We start from the raw sequence: 19276 nt of genomic DNA on the forward strand, positions 1-19276 counted from the left end.
GGCCTTCTGACACCAGCTGTTATCCTCATGTCCTGCCTATACGTTTTGACCTGCTCCTGCAGTTAGAATCATTCATTTCAGTATGTTACTCGATAAAATGCACAATGTCAGAGTGTACCTTTTGAAAAGGGTGCAAGAAGGAACAGTGTGGGATTGCAGCCAAAAATCTTTACTGGCCCTCTCCTTGATATGTGGCCCTGTCCCTCTGCTAGCAAGGAACCATCGGACTGTGAAACAAGCTTTTCCAAACTCGCCCAAAGCCCACGAAGACGATTTACTCGAGTGTCGAAAGAAGAAGCGGGAGAGAACCTTAAAATGTGTGCTGCTACCTTGTCCGCTGAGAGAGAACATTCAGGGTGAGCTGTACCATCTCTCTCCACACCCACACACACACACCCACATATTCATATAAGTGTGTAAGTCAATACCACATCGACACACGCAAACATGCACCACGCATTCACAATAACCACCGCCCTCCCTCAGATAACCACCACATACACACACACAGATAATTTGTAGAATCCAGGCCAGGAACAAAGTGAAAAGCTCTGTAGAATAAATCCGTCTCTAAGCCAATATGTAGCTCTAACTCCACACTGTGTGACTTCCAGCCCGATCTATCAAAACAGCTCATTCATAAACATGGCAAAACACGCCGGCGTAGAATAGAGCAATGCTATTCCCGGCGGAAATAATCTCCTAAAACCATTACAGGGAAACAACGTAGGTGCAGTAGCTATGGGGAGGATTATGGCCAAACCCACCCCCACACCCACACACACACACACACACCCCTATTTTGATCTCTTTCTTTATGCCGCACATGTGTGTAAATAGAAACTGATTACCAAACTACTGTAACAAGCATAGTAAAGCTCATTTGGCGGACTGGAACGAAGTGTGTGTGTGTACACAAGACGTGCATCAGTGTAGCCTGCCAACATCAACAGTGACGTGCATTGTATATTGAATACAACGATAAGTCTATGCTTTCTATTTGTGACAAGTAAACTAATGACATTCACAGAGGGGGCCTTTACATATAAAGATTGTTGTAAAAACACTTGGCTTTGCACAAGAATGTAGAAAAATAAAACCTTAATACTGCAGACTGGGACGACGGTGCTTATCAACCAGCCGTGTTTGTGCCTTTAGTACAAACATAAAAAAGGGCACGTCCTGTTGGCAGTCAAGTGCGCCTTGTCCAGCGCCTTGTCCACGTTCACCTGGCGCTCCTGGTGGACAGATGTATTAACAATACGCTCAAACAAAAAAACAAGCAGATGCTATTTTCCACATATAAACTAGTATTCTTAGAAGAAGAATGTGCCGTGAGAAGGTGCGCACTTACTTCAGACCAGGGAATATAAAAAGGTGAGAAATGCCTTATTGTAAAACATTGTTTGTACGGGTTGTTGGCCAATTTCACTGGATGCAGTATTATTGCAGTCTAAATGTAACATTTCAGTCAGAGGCACATTTATTCACTTATTGCTTATTTCTGTCCTCATGAATCTGGAGCTGTACTTGGATGTGCCTTTTGTATTTATTATTTTTTTCTGAAATCCTTTTTCAAGACTGATTCAACTAGTTTTGACTCTTAAATGTAAGGTATTAATGACTATCTGGGGAAGGAAATTGCTGCCTCTTCCTGGTGATGATCCATAAACAAATTAGGACTTTCTTTTTTAAATAACTCTGTTTCTCTGGGAACACCGCTATAAAGTTTAATCTGGACAATCTCTATCACATTATGTTGCTCATCACAGTCATACATATCTACCTGTATTGTAATTAAAAATGTGAAACCCCAGGCGGTACTTTGGCCAGGCTCGTTAAAAAGAAGATGATGCGAGCAGTTGTTGCCCCCGGTTACCAGGTGTTATGGATGAAGACTGACAGGAGGGAGTTATCAGTGAGAGCCGTTTGAGCTTATCAACGTTTTTCATGTGAACATTTTTCAATTCGTCCGTCTCCAACACGCCTGTTGACTTGCCGTAAAAACTGTAGAATAATATGATATCATGTTTTTGTTTTCTGTGGTTACGTCTGTTGCTTGTTGCAGAACCAGCGGATCTGCCGAACGCAGTTGGGCCTCGACGGTGTGCAACATCACTCCAGTCACAAATAGCAGATGAAGCAGATATTAGCTTCGTTGTCAGGGAAACCTAACGCTGGACTAAGTCATGACCAAGGCCAGATAGTGTTGTGACCGACTCCAAAGCAGGCGAGACCGGGTCCAGACCCCACCGGTGTTAGTCCCACACTGCATGACACACGTGATAAATGGTAGTATGTGAAATGTCTTGAGAAATTAAGCAACGGCATTGAAGAGGTGAATTGTATGCATGGGGATTTTTCTTTGATATAAATCAGCCGAGGTTATCCTCGCAGTTGTGCTCTTGACCGGTAAGACAGTCTTCTTTGTCTAAGACGAGACGGAGACAAAAAGTGGTGGCGAGACCGGCCTCTCGAAAAAGACCGATCTCGAGTACTACAACACTGGCAGATATTATACAAATATTTTGTACTTGAATTTTTTTGGGAATGATGGGAATGGCAGAAGTTTTGCAAGTATTTTGACAAAAACTTAACCCTGAATGTCAGTTCCAAGTTTAGAGCAAATCCATCTTGTAGATATTTTACTGGATATGTAAACATTCCGACTTACTGCTGGCGCTAGAGAAAATATCAGAGGATCACCAAAGTCAGATTTCCTCTTCTAAGGACCAGCAATGTCTTCATTAAATGTCAAAGCAATCCATCCATAGTCTTTGCAATATTTCAGTTCTTACTAAAGTGTTGCAGCGACCGACAGACAGGCAGACAATGCCATCTATACAGTCAGTCCACTAGCGTGGCTTTAAACAAAAAAAGTTGACTGTTTTATGTATGACACAGATATGACTGGGAGGGCACGTTGACTGACTTACAAATACCTCAGTGACGGCACGTTCTCATTCCCAACTACATGCATACAGTCGCTTTTCAAAATAAGTAGGTTTTCTTAGTTGTTTTTTTCAGTTTACTTACGCAACAAAACTATTTGGTTAGGTTTAAAAAACATAAGTAGTCTACTTAGTTTGGCTTAGGAAAATATCGCAGTTTAGGTAAAAATAAAGTATACTATTTAAATAACTGGCATAAGTAAAGTATGCAAGTTACGGCACAAAAGCGTTGTAAGACAAGTCAGCATTGACTCCGTTTCCCACGTAAACAGTCTCATAATGCAGATAGGTTAACAGTGGAGTGAGTTGAAAGCCCACTGCGTCCCATACGGACGCTAAAGGGTGCCTTGTTGGATCTGTATCAGACGCCAAAGGGCACAGAGCGTCAGTATTTGATGAGATGGGCGAGAGAAGAGAACGGATTGTCAGTTCAGGTTGTTGTAAATTTAAAAAGAAGTGACTTGCATCAATATCCAGAACCACCCTGTGTATATGCCCGTGTACAGTTCTCTTCTTGACAAGGGAATTTATTTTGGGACAGAACATGGGTAGACATGGATAACCCTCAGGCAATGGTCTCAGTGCACACAATGTTCTGCCTCATTCATCCCTACTATTCATTCATCAGCAAAAAAAAAAACATGTTCACCAAAATAAACGCAGCATCCCTTTTGCCCGTTTGAAACTGCGTCAGCGTTCCTGGCGGCGGAAATGCTACAAACGGCACATTGCACCAGGCGCTCCAAACATGCCTGTGAGCTCCCGCCAGATCTCAATGATGAGAGGAAATTATAATGCGAGGAACAGCAGTGAATGCAAGCTATGTGTCGATGAAGGCGTAGGCTACATGTGACTGTGGGTGCCGAGGGTTTAGCACTGAGATATGCTTCTCTCTGCTTTAGCACTGAGATATGCTTCTCTCCGCTTTAGCACTGAGATATGCTTCTCTCTGCTTTAGCACTGAGATATGCTTCTCTCCGCTTTGTGTCGACTGGAAAGACAGTTGTTGATTTATTTGAATACAAGCAAATCAATTATGTTTTGTTTTGGCCGTCTATCCACGTGGCACAAGCTTTTTCCTCCACCGGAAAAATAAATTGCTTTTTAGATGCTCGCCCAAGTGGTTTAAATTGCGAGGATGTGAAAACTTAAATATTGGAAAAACTTGCCCATTATTGTCAGTTTGTCTCAGCAATTTTGTTTCTTTTGTTTGTACAAATATGTACTAAAATTATTTGATCAAGAGTCTCGGTGCATCGGCCCATGAATGCTTTGAGGCTGTGAACCCGTTTGTTATAGTATTCATTTGGTTGGCAGCACGTTGTTCAATGTAGCTCTGAACCACAATGTGCCAAAGAATAATAATTTCCCCTCAAAAATAATTACGCAACGCAACTTAACAGTTTGACATTAGACATTGCAATATATTACAAAAAATATTCTGCATCTGATGTTCTCAAATCCATTCCATTATCCAAACCGCTTATTTAGGCTGGCGGGGCCGATCCCAGTTGACATTGGGCGAAGGCAGGGTGCCCACGTAAAACAGTATGACCTTAAGATCTGATGTGTAAGTCAATACAAATATAAGTGCAATACGTGTTCAATCGAGGTTGAAACAGAGATAATTTCTAAATTTAGAACATTTAGTCAACATCTAATGTTTAAACTAAGATGTGTAATGTACAGTGTAGTTTATTAGTTTGGCCACCCCAGAGATTAAGACAAGTAGTTGGGAAGCAATAAGACTGTAAGCCTGCAATTATTAAAGACTGTATTATTATTATCATGATTAGAGACAGGAATTGCCAGTACTATTATCCAAAATGCATGCGATATTCTTCCTCTCTGGGAGAACATCTCTCTCTGTGACAGTACCCCGATTACCAAAACGCTGATTAAAAGTGCCAGACTGCCATCCAAATGTAAACTTAATCCCTGTATAATCAATTCCTCTTCTCGGCCGCCCTTGTTAGGTGGGAAATCAGTTTTCTTACCCCCACCACCACATTATTAGGCAGACAATCAACAATCCACTTCGACACAGAGCTAGTTTAATTGGATGCTGCACAGAGCATTGCCATGCCCGTTGCCTAGCAATGGGTCCTGTATTGCCAGTATTGCTGTCTTTGTGCATGTTTCTTTTCCCCTCAAAATGGCATCTATAATTACTTTGCAATTACTGCCTTTCCCCCCCTCAAACAAGTTCCCGTCTTGCTCCTGATCGCTTCCCTGCCCAGCGGTGCTCTCTCTGATGTCACATGTTGTGAAGCGGCCCCAGTGGGTTGCCGTGATCCTGAACTGGAGATAGATCTGAAATGGGTGAATACTGTACCGTTCCAAAGATAAGGACGTCTCCTGTGGTCATTTCTCTTTGATGCTTACAGAGGCTTTGAGGGCGATTGAAGCACCTGCTCACATCCGTGCATTGTAGGAATCTGAACCTCCTGAGTGTCCTGCAGAAGCCTCTTTTTCCGGCTAATTAGTTGTCACTGCGGCGAGGAGTAACCGGAAGAGAACGGCTACGTCTACAAAGCCGGCTCTATGCTTAATGATGTCTTTGCTTTTGTACAAAGAAAAGATAGCAATATACTTTACAACTGTTTTTTTCTTTTCTCGTGGAAACAGTAGGTACTAACTATTAGACCCCCTCAACGCGACAGTGGCAAAAAAGTTTGAAGACACGGTTTTCTCTCCTGGTGGATGTGTGCAAAGTGCTGCGACCCACATCAACTTCTCATGTGATATTTCATCCACTCCGCTGTTCGGAACTCCAGATTGTGTATGGTATTATTGAAGTACAAAAGTCAGACAATGAGCTGGTGAGAAAATCAAACTTCCTTAAAAGAAATCTGAAATCCCTCAATGTGTGAGGACGGAGACAAAATAACTGACAAAATGAGCACGAACGCAAAGCTATTATGAATGCGTCGCCGTTAAAGACACTGGCTGGAGGAGTGCGATAATAACAAAAGAGATTATGGGCTGTATGCCGTTTGTCGTCGCCAGGTCGGTTGGCTGGAGAATACAATAAGCGGGCTAAATGAGGCCTTGACACCGGCCAGGAAATAATTCCAGACTTTTTTCTCTGGCAGTGTTGATGCAGTGAGGCCAGCCAATACACTACCATGGGACCGTTAACAGCTATGACATTGGAGTTAAAGTGGAGTCGTGACAAGGCCCTGAAACAGCCCTCAGCCTCCTTGGACCACGCTAACAAAATAGCTCACTGTGTTACTGTACCGTGAGGTGGGAGACGGGACACTTCCGACATGAAAGGCGGCCCACTTCCATTATAACGATTCATTACCAGTCTTTGTTCTGCGATTGACTGCTCCGTCGGTGTACTTAGTCCCTTCACTGTACACTAATTTTAGACAAACTGAAGTGCCCCTCCTGTATCTGCCAGATCCTTTATGATGCATCTGTTTAATTCAAATACGGTTTGTAATTTCTATAATTTTCCCGTTTGTTCCATTTGCATTTTCGAGTGCTTCACACTTATTCTCCACAGTAACTCAACTCTGCTCGTCTTAATTAAGATGTATTGTCAGATTAATGTGCATTCATGCCTCATTTTATACTCATAAATATTCAGCTATCTTAAGGCCACTGTTCATCACTCTGAGCGACACATTGATGTGGCGAAGGGTGCCTGAAGTAACACTTGGCAAACTTTGGCCAAATCATGAACACAGCTGTCTCCCGTAGCTGTTCCGCCTCTACTCCTTCTGGCGAATCAGTTTTCTCGTGGCAGGGAGGACAAAAGTAAAACGCAAGTTGTTTTCTTGTTTCTTCCACTTTCGATTTAATCCAATAAACACACTACATGTGTGGTCAAATTCTCACATTCGTCACTCCGCTATATCTTTACCTAGCAAATAGTTGTTTGAAGCTATATTAATGTTCTGAATGTTAAAACACAGCTCCTTTAATAGTCACTCTCTCCCTGCTTAAGCCGTACTTTGATGCCCCAGCCGGTAACGCTTAAGAGTAGCAGGTGGTCACAGCAGACTGAGAGCTCAGCCATGCAGAAGACTCACCCCTCCTCCTCTGCCCTTTATCTTTCCTTCCATCCTTTTCTTTCAAACCGCTCATCCAACCAGCATCCTCTCAGCTTGATTTCTTCTTCCCTTCCTGCTTTGCTCCTCTCTCTCTCCCTCCATCTGCATGCATCACCCCCCCACCACACACACACACACACACACACACACACACACACACACACACACACACACACACACACACACACACACACACACACACACACACACACACACACACACTCACTCACTCACTCACTCACTCACTCACTCACTCACTCACAGTGGCAGCCAAAGAGTCTGACATCCACCAGATGTAGCCTACAGTCGGGTCTTTTCTTTCGCCACTGATTCTCCTCCTCAAGCTCTGCACATCCACCCGCAGTGAACTGAACGCAGCTGAACACACTTAGGAGATCACAAGGATTTAATGATCACTGTCCTTGTGCGTTAGTGTGTGAGTGTGAGTGTGTGAGTGAGTGAGTGTGTGTGCGCATATGGGTGGGAAAAAGGAAGTAAGAGGTGACTCCTGGAGAGAGGCTGTGCAGGGCACAAAAAAAAGGAAAGAGAGAAAGACAGGCTGCCATGCAGGTCTGAGTCGCGGGAACAATACACCTGTATTCAAATAACCCCCCAAAAACACAACATATTGCCACCAGAATGTATTTAAATCTGCCCCCTGGCCCCCAAAAAAAGGAAGTTCATTGACTTTCGCCTAATCCCGAAAAAGATTAAATATTAATTAAAATCTGCTCTGGTTAAACTGCGACAGCCCTGGGAATAAAACCACACAGCACAAAAAGATACCTGCTGTGAGTGTGACACGACTAAATCCTTTCTGATTACCTTAAACACGAGGATTAGTTTCCTTCTATAAGTCTAAGTGACAGCGCTACACTCAGTGGGCAGAAGGACAGGAGTGAGATGCTGTAAAACAAGAAGAAGGAGATTTCTCCATTCACTGGTGAAGAAAATTTTTAAACTAACTGTCATGTTTTTAATCATCCAACTGGTCCGATTTTTACTATGACCTTTACAGGTGCACGTTCCTCAGGAAAAGATGGCTCTTATGAGTGTGATGCTATCATTAATGAAAATATGTGTTTATCGGTATCAAGGGATGATATGTCATTTCAACTTCCTTGTTTGGCACAGCACTGTGTAAAATCGCCTTGTGCTAATTGACAAATAAAGTATCTTAAATACTGAAGCAACTATGAGTAAGTAGGACTTGACTGTTTGGTAGCTTAGTTTAGAAGTGACCAACCCCCCTCCAAAGGGTCGCAAATCACAACAGATCTGAGGGGTCGTGATTTGATTCATGGGAGAGGAAAGAAGACAAACACGTGGGGAAATGTCTCTTCGGTAAAACCAAACAACTCATGTACATGTTAAAAGATGACAAGAGGCCCAAACCGATATCACTATTTTGTAAGGGGCCACAAGCCATAGAAGATTTGGGACCATTAGATTTATTTCTTAAAATGTGTTGCATTTTACAAGCTAAGTTTCTCAAAATTGTACAAGTCAATGTACTTGATTCCTTTCCACCACTGCATGACAGGAACGCATCGATTGGCATCAACATGCAGAATTACGCACCGTTTCAAGGTGCTGATGCGCCCAAGAGGATTGGTCATTTCAGTAATGGTCGTTCTTCGTTTAATTTTAGTTTCTTGTGTCTCAACTGTGTCTTGTTTTACACCTTGCTGTCACCTCACACAATGATGGCACTTACTGATTCATGTAGAGAAACACTGAAAGCCCAGAGTGGAAGAAAAAAATACAAGAAGGCTAAAAGGGATTTAGGTCTCAGTTATAATGAACGGCATGCGGCACAATGTGCAGTCAAGAACGTGAGGTGCACAGTTGGCACACAGTGGTGAGGGGAGGTGAAGGTGTTTGGTTTTCTGGCAGTATTCACTTACGGCCTTTTTCTTTACTTTCGTCGGCTGCTGAAATCTGCTAGTAAATTTTAAGAGGTTTTGTCGATAAAAAAAAAAAGAAAAGACAGTGACAGTTTTTGTAGCTGAAAAGGAAAAGATGCGTGTCGGGCATTGGGCACGGCTTCCCTGGAGAGTATGCACTTTTGTTTCTTATTCATTAGACATTGCTCAAAACATCACTTGACTCACCAGCGGTGAAGTCCTTGTTGAGGTCAATGAAAGCGTTCGAGTGAGGGTTGCGCATGTCGACTGAGGAACTCAGCGCTTTCTCCCACACTGGAATCCTAAAGGGGAGGAAGAACCACATGGCGACAGCAGGATATAAAAGCTCCACATTTTAGAAAGCAATTCAAGGTATGAAAGAAATAGAAACTAAACGTAAAGAATTCTTAGCGAGCCTGAGAATGATTGCATTACCTTTTGGTGAGAGTGCAAAACTCGGTGAAGAAGGGTGGTGCGGAATTGGTGACTCCGAAAATGTCCGGGATCATGTCCCCATTGAAACTTTGGGAAGAATTTAACTTTGTTAAAACCTGCACTTGTGTAACACCTCATTAGGTTCATACTGTAACGACTTGTTGTCGCTGTCAGAGGCGTGGATCCATCTCTTTGGTGTTGTATTCAACTGCATCATATCATGTATTTCAAGTATGTTCTCCACCACCATTTGCATAAATTGTGGGCAGGTAGAATTTAAATTATGTAGTGATTGCACAAGACTACTTAATAAACTGGTAAATCAGTGGACATTAATCCCAGACGGGATGTATAACAGTAATTAAAAATATATATTTTAAAACATGTTTGAACATGCAAATATAGCAAAAATAAACCTAAGACACATTGCTTTTTCCATGACCGGCATCATGAGCAAAAATATCCACAGTTTACAAATCATGACCACCATTCAGATCAATACTTACTCCATAATGAGAGGTTGATCTGTGAAGGTCTTGTTCAGCACGAGATGTCCACTCATATCTACAGAAGGAGAGCAGTTTTAACAAGCCCACACAAGCGTAGAAAATCAGCGTGCTGGTCAAATCAGGCTAAACAGATTTGACTTGGTTCGAATGTCAACAGTTATGATTAAAGTTGAATTCAATATTGATTTGGGCACACAATGAAAATAGTAATCCCCCCCAAAAAGATGCTTCCTTCTAATTTTTTTTTTTTTTACAGCAAAAGGGTCCATAAATGGAAACGGTACAAATTTGCTAACACATTTCACACAAAACCCTGGCTTTATTTTCTGTTTTGTCTTGTCCATGTCTTTATAGTAGTAATAGTTATTGCATTTGGGGTCATAATGTAGGCTATAATTAAGTGCTAAAAAATTGCTATCTGTAAAAAAAAAATTAACCGATATGTTTGCTTGATGAGCATCGCCACCGTTTCTTCACTGCTAAACCTGACTTTATGGTACATCATGTGTGGTTTCACCGATATCATTCCCAAACACATGACATTCATACACCTTCTTCATAGCGGACACACTCACTCTTCATCGCAGGGAGAGCACAGCTAGCACTAACTAACTACAGCGATGGCGCTCTACCCTCATCTTCACTTTGTGTGGCCCTTCATCGCGGTCCTCTTCACCCACCCTCTCAGCACCCACCCCCTCAGCACCCATTCGCTGTTGAAGCCGTACCTAGTGTCTGGTTGTTCCCCCAGAAGATGAACACAGTTGTCCTCTTGGATGGTTGGAGCTGAGCTGTAAGAAGGACATCCATCTGAGAGTCTCCATCATAGTCCCCAGGAACCACACTGGTGAGGACGGTGTCACTGAACATTGAAGATTGTCCATTAAAATGAGAGACAATGACAGGGAGAGTAAACATTACCACCCTGAAACGTGAGTCACCCCCTCAGGACTTGCAATGTTACATATATGTGGAACTGGAAGGTATTGAAAGGAAAAAATATCCCTGAAAAGTGACACTTTACCTGGGGAAATTGTCCTTTGTGAGGTTAATTTTGGGCTTGAAGTAAGGTTTTTTCGAGTCAGCCAAGAAAATCACCAGTTCGGAATCTGAAACAGGAAGAAGTCAACACATATGTATTTGTAATTAAAGCCAATGTAACCTTCACAACAACCGCTAGGTCGTTTTCAAAGAAATATAGCAAAGGGCTTGGAAGCACGAACCCATGTTAGCTAGATAAACTATAAAGCGAAATATTGACACAACTACAGCGATTTATTTTATACAATTTGCTCCATTTTATCACGACTACCCGAAACCAATATTATTTAAACACTCCACGTAACGTGTGCAAGCGGTTAATTGGCACACGCGACAGAAAGCGACAGAAAGCTTCACTGAAGCTTGAACATACGTCCTCTGATGATGAACATGTCTGTCTGCTTATCCGCGTAAAAATCTCCAAACGCTGCCACCGTCCCATAGTTTTCGGCACCAAAAAGCTCGGTCGTCACATCTTGAAGAGCAAACGTGCTATACGGCCCCACCAAAAGTAACAAAAATGCCAATATATTGCATCTGAATATCCACATCCTTCTTCTGGTGCAGGTACAGCGCCTCACAACAACACTAACTGTCTTACGGCACACCGCTTTACGGCATGTGGTGAAATAGCAGCTTCGTTCGATTAAATTACGTTTTTAATGAACTACGAATTTAAGATTTAAATATCCGCTCTGTATTTATGTATTGTATTAGAAAGAGGTGGACGCAATGCACCGGAAAAAGGGCAACGTTACACAATGCGACATTCGAGTTTCCTCGTTTACGGCAGTGTCGTGCTACTACGGGCAGTTTGAAAGTTGATAACTGCATCAAGTTGGAGAAGGTTAGCGAGAGCTAAGTCGGAAATGAAGTAAGTTAACCTTCAAAATAAATACAACTATCAGGTTTACAATAAAGTAAAGTGAATAGATTGAAACAAATATAATACAATGATACACATTAATATGACATGAAACGATTAACTCTAACACATGTACTATTAAAAGGCCACTTCAAATGATGTTCTTCTTCGGGAGCCCTACTACCTTTGTTTTATTTTGAAGGGCGACACCGGAAAGTCTTTAACATTCTGGCGAAAGTGACACCGTGTAAACATGGCGAGCCTGGTAGATGTCGGCTGGAAACTCCTGGAATTCAGAGCCCGATCAAAACGATCAGGTCAGACTTATTACTTCGCATGACACCGAGCAGCGTGACGCGCCCGCTTGTTTCTGTTGTGCCAGTGCTTGTGTAAGACTGTCTGTTTGTAACGCCACTGTACACGGGGGTTACAATTGGCCCGATCTGCCCATTTATTTTGTCCAGTGCAGTGACGGTACAAGCATGAAAGGTCAGAGGTGCAAATGTGCAGCAGTCAGGGGCTATTTTAAGAGCTTTCACCAGGTCTCCCCTCGCTGTTGCACCTCACCCTCCTAGTTAACCGTGCTGCGTGCGCAGCATGTGGTTGTGAACAGTGGGGCCCGTGAAGCTGGCAGACTGTGCACTGGTCGTCAAGCATGGCTCTCGAGGGAAAGTGATCCCATTATAACACGTTGAAGTGTGTTATACAATGCAAGGATTACACATTTAAAAAATAAAATAATTAAAACCTTTCACAATAAGTGTAGGGTCATCACTGTTTAAAGTGATACAACTAAGAAGAACACTATACGGTTAATGACCAGGTCTTTCCAAACTCACTCACAGACACATTATAAAAAGATTTTCGGGTAATCACACTGATTGTAAATGTAGTCAGTTATTCTATCTGTACATACATCTTAATACTAAACACAAAATGCCTAACATTGGACCTCCATAAATCATCTAGTAGTGTCATGATAACTGCTCTCCTTTGGGGATTATGTATCTGCTAAAACATTTTTTTTAAAGGCTGCTGCAAAGAGATATGACACATGCAAAAGAAAGTGTCTCCTCATCTGAGGGCAGCTATTATGACTTGTCTATTAATAAAAGTGAATCACACGTGATAAGGTGCATCCATTTTCAGTATTAACCCAGTAGTACAGCATCATGAGACCATAGCATTTTGAAGTGGAGCATCAAGGGCCATAATCAGTCAAGTGCTGTCTCAATTTACTGAACTCCTTCTCATAATTACTTTACCATCATGTAGTTTTTAATCGTGACTATATGAGGGTTAAAATAACTGTCATTCCTAAACAAATACGATGCATTGTAATTCCTTGCTTGCTGTTCATAATCCTCATCACCCAGGGTGTGTAAATTCATTGTTGATTCATGCATGTCTAAAATAAATCTAACTCTATGCTACTAACTCCTTCCTGTGAATTGCTGTAGATTTGTGATTTAGCTGAGAGAGACGATTGGCCTTAATTTCACCTTTTGAGAATGGCCACCTCAGTGGCCGCGAGTGCCCGGCCTCACCGGAAAGCACACAGACTTGGTAAGTAGTGGCGGCATATCCGATGAAAACAATGCAGTGGGCCACACACAGACGGCAGAGAGGACACGGGTAAAGAACACAGGGGGATCTTTTTCTTGTCCGAACTTGAGAAGGTTATGATATCACGATAATACAAAACATAAGACATTCACATGCTCGCGCTCTCTCGGGCTGTTGGCAAAAATCAAGTGCCAAATAGTGTAATACAACCCATAATCCACTGAGTGTCTTGTGTTGGTTTAGCCATATACATAATCTACTTGTTCCTCCACAGTAAACATGACAGACCCAGAAGTGACACCAATTAAATGTACAGTTTTAATCAAGCCATATGACACACTTCATCTCTAATAGTGTCAGAGGGCTTCATCTCTGAAGTTAGTCATGGGATTGTTTAAAACACCGAATACCCACAGTTGTCTGATCTCGTGTTAGAAATTTAAATTGGAATATTGGACCTCCTCTATGCTCTTTTAGTGTGTTATCTTTAAAAAGAGATGGATTGGCTTTGTCCCCTGCAACTTTTAAGATGATGGGAATTATGCTAATTTCCGCCAGAATGTGAATTTTTCAGTACCTGTGCTATTGACCCAAGGTCGAACCTATTAAAATGCAAATCTCAGCAAAGGGAAAATTGTCTGAAAATAGAGAAAATCTAACAGATGGGGGTTTTCCTTAAACTCTGTCTCTCTCTTAGCTCAGAGGAACATGTTAAGAAATATCTGGTGGCGAGCCACATTACCATTTGAATCTTTAGCTCGGGGCCTGAATGTCGTTTTGTGTGCTGGGCCCTTTGTGATGCGATGTGTTGCAGTGAAAAACAGTTTATTGATGGCATGTGTGTATTGTTTTTTTTTTTTTCCTCTACTTCTTATTTTTTCTATTAAATTACTTGTGAATGAGATAATTGTATGGAAAATAGCTATTTACAAGCAATTGCTGACTGAGACCTTCTTTTTATCGACACATTAGAATATATGAAATAACACTATTGTCTCAAGGTTGAAGAAAAAAAAACTCACCAAGTAACTCTAAGAGTCCGCTGTCCTTTATCAAGTTTACCTTAGTCCAGATTAGTCATGAAGGCATAATGTTAATGAAGGTGGAGAGACCTAATTGAGACTCATTTTTTATCATTGCATTATTGTTCTGTAAAAAAGATGCTGCAGGTCAGCATTTGTAACAGCAACACTTTTTAAAGTTTGTTTGTAAGAGATGTGTCTCTCCTCAGGTTCCATCTATGAACCTCTCAAGCTGTCCAGTCTCCAGCGTGACGACGAGCCCCTATGGGAGAAGCTGGACCGCTATTACAATGCCGGTAAGTATTCACTGTTGAAAACCCGAGCAGTATTGTGAGGCGGAACTCACCTAAAGTGTAGTGCTACATATAATGCAAAGCTATCTGAAACAAACGTCAGCTAATGTATGCGACTGTAAAGCTGCCGGTTGTTTTGTCGTTGCAATATGCTCATTTGCAGCCTTGGGTATAGCGATTACATCTTGCAGACGTACTGTCTGGTTTAGAGAGAAGTTGTTCTCAGCTGGCAAGATAAAAGCGGCATTGGGGGTTCGCAGGTGTTACAGAAACAAAAACATTCACCCAGCAAGTGCTGACCTGAATTTAATTCCACATAAGGTGTCTTGACTGACTTGGCTTGGCACTGCACTCAGCTGGTAGTGTTTGTTAGTGGGGAGTCAGTGGAGGATCATGTGGGAGTTGCTGCACTAGATAATCTGTTTTTCAACAACGATAGGTGGAAGAGACCAGATGTTGGTAGAGAAGATCCCATCCTGTACCACACACACACACACACACACACACACACACACACACACACACACACACTCTCAGTGTGGACTTCTGTGTCTGGTCAAGCAAACAAAAATAGAACATGTACCTTAAGGGTCTTTCCCAGAATATTATTGTGAATGTTTTTTTAATGGTTTAAAGAAATAATTTACCATTTGCCTTGAATGATATTGACTTATCAAAGAGGGGATTTCCATCACACACACTCGCACACAATGTATGTCTACTTTATGGTGGATTTGTCCTCAAACATATTGATATATCAAACAGAAATAAAGAGTGGCCAAATTAGTTTCCTTCCAGCACAAAACTAGAAGACGCAGGAGCTGCTTCTTAGCAGCTCCTGCGTTTAAACCTAAGCTAGTTATAATGTCAGCATTTACAAAGCAGATAATTACACATCACTGAAATCTAACTATGTACACAAACTAGCATGTAAAGATTGCTTTTTACTGAATACTGCCATGTGTAACCAGTTACAGCTAATGACCGCTACCACCTATTTAAATAGAAGTATAAAGCTATACGGTGGACATATTTGACCAACACTTGATAAATATGCTGTTTCATCATGATGTAAACCAAAACACATAACCTAAAACAACAGAACGTTATGCCAAAACTAGTACACTATATGACCAAATAACATTGGGTGGGTTAGCATAATCTTGTATTTCCCGCTCATTCTAAATACTACTACAAACTCTGATATGCATATTTTGCCATCAAAGTAGATATGAATACAAACAAGTCATGCCTGCATTTACAAAAGCTCATCTCAAATCTCTAGTTTGAAGTGAGCTAGGTTAGTTGTTACTGGAATCTTAGGATGGATGGCAATAGACTGCCGAATAGCTGCCGCCACCCAATTCCAGGTGATGATCCTGGCATGTGCAATCAGTGGAATAGTCTCCAGCCTCACGGCAGGAGAGATAAATACACATTAGTACTGATTACTAAATTAGCTGCAGCTGTGACTGCAGCGCTGTGCCAGCCAGTGCTACCTCCCAGTACACACTAAAGAAATCACACATAACTCCCACGCAGATCAACAGCATCCTCGATTTTGGACTTAACCAAAATTTGGATGGAAACAAAGTGACCCCAGCTTCAATGTAGAAATTAAGATTCTGTTAAAAATAAACAGAATTTGGTTTGCAATATCGCCGCCATCAGCACATCTGTGACCGGGCCATTAGGCTGGCAGAAGGTTAAACACCATATTTGACAGCAATTGGCTAACATTTCAAATGCAATGCCAGTACCCCCACTTCAAATAGACATCTGTTTGTTTAATGACAGGCCATTTTCGTGTCAGGGGTTTTGACTCGTCATTACATAAAAGCACAAGTGTAACTAATGGCATTAATGATGATTCCCGTTCCACTTAGGTGTGCCAGTGAGTAATGCCAGCGAGCCAGCGTGCACAATAGCAAGGCCCTGGCATTGCAAGGCAGCCGTTATTAATCCTATGGGTTACACCTGTGTTGGACAAGTCAAAGTGTCGGCCGTGAGGATGGTCCGTGTCCACACCGGATTAAGCCTCGGGAGAGTAGATGTGGCTGGAGGTAAAGAAGTAGTAGTGGATCAGAGACGTGTTGGACCAAAAGACACTGTGAAACAAAACTATTTATATCTTGACATTACTTAACAGTTGTAGGCGTCAACACAATGGAAAGGCCAGACACACAACTTCGTCCAAGCAGATAGAGTTTGGTTGAGTGTGCAGAAGGCAGGATCATGCTTCGCCTCTGGCTGCGCGCGGCTGTTAGATTCTGGTAATACCGCTCAGGACGCTGTCCCCAAGGATCAGTGCTGATTTTGCCACCGTGGACGTAAGCTTGGCTTTTCCCGGTTGCTCTCGTTGAAAGAACAAAAATGTACTATATGGTACAGCAGACATAAAAAAAAAAAAATCTTGCATGCTCTTAGAAGGTGCTTCTGAGCTTTAAGTGCTATAAAACCATTCCTGTTGTGTTTCTTTTTAAGACAAATGCAGTGTAATCATACATTTTTGATAAGCTATGTCCACATACCGTGCACAGTTGTGTGTATAGTTGTAGAAATTTGAGAAACGTACCTTCATTTAAAATTACTGGTATGCAGTACTGTCAAAAAAAGAAAAGAAAAGAAAAAACCTCACATAACCTTGCTTGGCCTTGGAGCTTTCCAGTGCTTCTCTACCTGTGACATTTAAGGGATCACGGAATATACGTAAAGCCTGGCCTTCTCCTTGCAGCGACCTTGAACTAAGAGCGATGGGATTTGGCAGAAGGGAAGCCTGAAAGTACCTTCAAGACTAGGCTCCAGGGTCCTGCAGCATTTCACAGCAAAGGCCAGCGTAGGGCATCATCTAGTAACTCAATGGACCATTGAGACGAGATGCTTCAGGATCTGTTTGATTCCGCTCAGCCGGGGACATTTGATTGATCGAAACACGTTGCGTGTTCCCAATGTTTCAGCGAGTGGGAACAGTCAGGCAGGAACGTGAGAGGGATTTATTTTTCCTAAACGCTGCAGTCGTTGAACAGAGAGGCTCGGGGCTCCAAAACGTGTTAAAGTGAATCATTGTCATTAGCAAGCATCCAATATGAAGGTGCTATTAACAGGTCATAGGTACACAACCTGTAACCTGGAGTTGTCATATTTATTCCTTCATTCAGAATATATGGTGTTGCCCAAACACAGGGTGTTGATATTGCCTTTTTATTGCAGAAAAAAACATTCTTATTCTGATGTTCATGATATTAAAGTCCCAGTATCTATAAAATGCAGACCATAATGTCAGTAGGGGAGTAACATAATATTTACTGAGACAGACAAATCTCAGTTTCGGGACAGGATTGGACTCACGCGGCCAATTTATTTACGACCTTATGATGTGCAGCTTTTCCTTTGCTTTGCCCGCAGTAAACATCGAAGCGGAAGGTGACTGCCTCTAACCCAGGTGTGGATTGAGGGATGGTTAATGCGTCCTGTGTGGAAGGAACTGGATGCACCATTTTCTCACATGAACACACTTCTGGCAGATATATGACACAGCCCACTGGTCTGCCCTGATGAAGACAGGGCTGTGTGTGTGTGTGTGTGTGTGTGTGTGTGTGTGTGTGTGTGTGTGTGCGTGTGTGCGTGTGCGTGTTGCTGAGTGCTCATTAGGCTGCGAGCGTTTGTGTGTTAAGAAAAAGACAGAATACAATGAGCAGAGCTTAGCGTGCAACAGGTGTAGCTCTCAGTTGGAACTGATTGGCTGCTGCTATCAGCGACCGCAGCGAAGCCGCCAACATCGGCGGCGTTGAGAACACATAGATTTGCGGAAAAGGAAAAGCCCCCTGCCAGATTGCAGGATGTCGAATAACGCGGCGCGTTTAATTGTTGTGTTGGGTGGCGGCTGGGAAAGCGCTCGTCCAAATCTCGTGGGGAACAAAGCCAACATTGTTATCACCGGCACCCAGACCTGCCTGCCAATATACCTGCTTTCCCTCGTTTTCAGAATGGGGAAAGAGGTGGAGAGGGAGGAGGCTTGGGGGCAACAATGACACATCAAACCAGTTACATTCTTCCTCCTTTCTCTGTATTTGTTGTTTTGCAGAGCCGCCCCCCCCACCCCCCTCCTCCTCCCCAGCAATATTAAGCATGCGATGCTGACGCGACAGGAGGAAAGTTCACTTCCATCTCACTCCGTCATCTCGCTCTCTCTTTTTCCTCCATCTCCTCTTTCATTCCCTCACCTCTCTATGGTTTCCTATTTATGTGGCAGTGTGGCCACACTCCATTGACTCCTTCCTGATAATACTGGAGGCAGAAGGCACTATCGCTCTGCCGTCTGGCTCGCACAGATTAAGGGAAGGAGAAAACACGTTGTTGTTTTTCGTCTTTTCACAGTCATTATGGGCTCGTTGCAAACGCACAAGCTCGTTGTTTTTATTCATTTTGGTGCTCATTCTTTCCATCTGTCTCTTTTGTTTTTAAGATGTGTCTACTTCTCTCCCTGAACGTTTGCAGCTTTTAGCTGGTTCAGGCCAAAGTCTAAACATGCATATAATAACAGACCATTTTCTTGATATGTGGATTCAAAAGTAATGGATTTTTATTTCAGGAGCAAACAAAAAAAGAAAATAACAGTCCAAA

General features: G+C 42.4%; 2 protein-coding genes across 3 annotated transcripts in view; one reads left to right on the plus strand and one right to left on the minus strand.

Moving 5' to 3' along the window:
- The window catches only part of itfg1 (integrin alpha FG-GAP repeat containing 1), a gene marked incomplete at its 5' end in the record, with an annotated part of 115661 nt that extends 104203 nt beyond the window's left edge, over positions 1-11458 (minus strand). Inside the window, 6 exons of the mRNA XM_079217363.1 lie at positions 9130-9224; positions 9358-9444; positions 9864-9921; positions 10595-10728; positions 10891-10975; positions 11281-11458. Coding sequence (XP_079073489.1) covers positions 9130-9224; positions 9358-9444; positions 9864-9921; positions 10595-10728; positions 10891-10975; positions 11281-11458 — 637 coding nt within the window. The remainder of the gene's footprint in view (positions 1-9129; positions 9225-9357; positions 9445-9863; positions 9922-10594; positions 10729-10890; positions 10976-11280) is intronic.
- A 567-nt stretch (positions 11459-12025) lies between these two features.
- The window catches only part of phkb (phosphorylase kinase, beta), a gene marked incomplete at its 5' end in the record, with an annotated part of 94515 nt that continues 87264 nt past the window's right edge, over positions 12026-19276 (plus strand). For both annotated transcript variants that reach the window (XM_079217330.1, XM_079217329.1), the window contains 2 exons: positions 12026-12089; positions 14570-14656. In XM_079217330.1, the coding sequence (XP_079073456.1) occupies positions 12026-12089; positions 14570-14656 (151 nt within the window). The remainder of the gene's footprint in view (positions 12090-14569; positions 14657-19276) is intronic.

Source organism: Taurulus bubalis, assembly GCF_910589615.1.
Source record: "Taurulus bubalis genome assembly, chromosome: 4".
In the NCBI taxonomy this organism is placed as follows: domain Eukaryota; kingdom Metazoa; phylum Chordata; class Actinopteri; order Perciformes; family Cottidae; genus Taurulus; species Taurulus bubalis.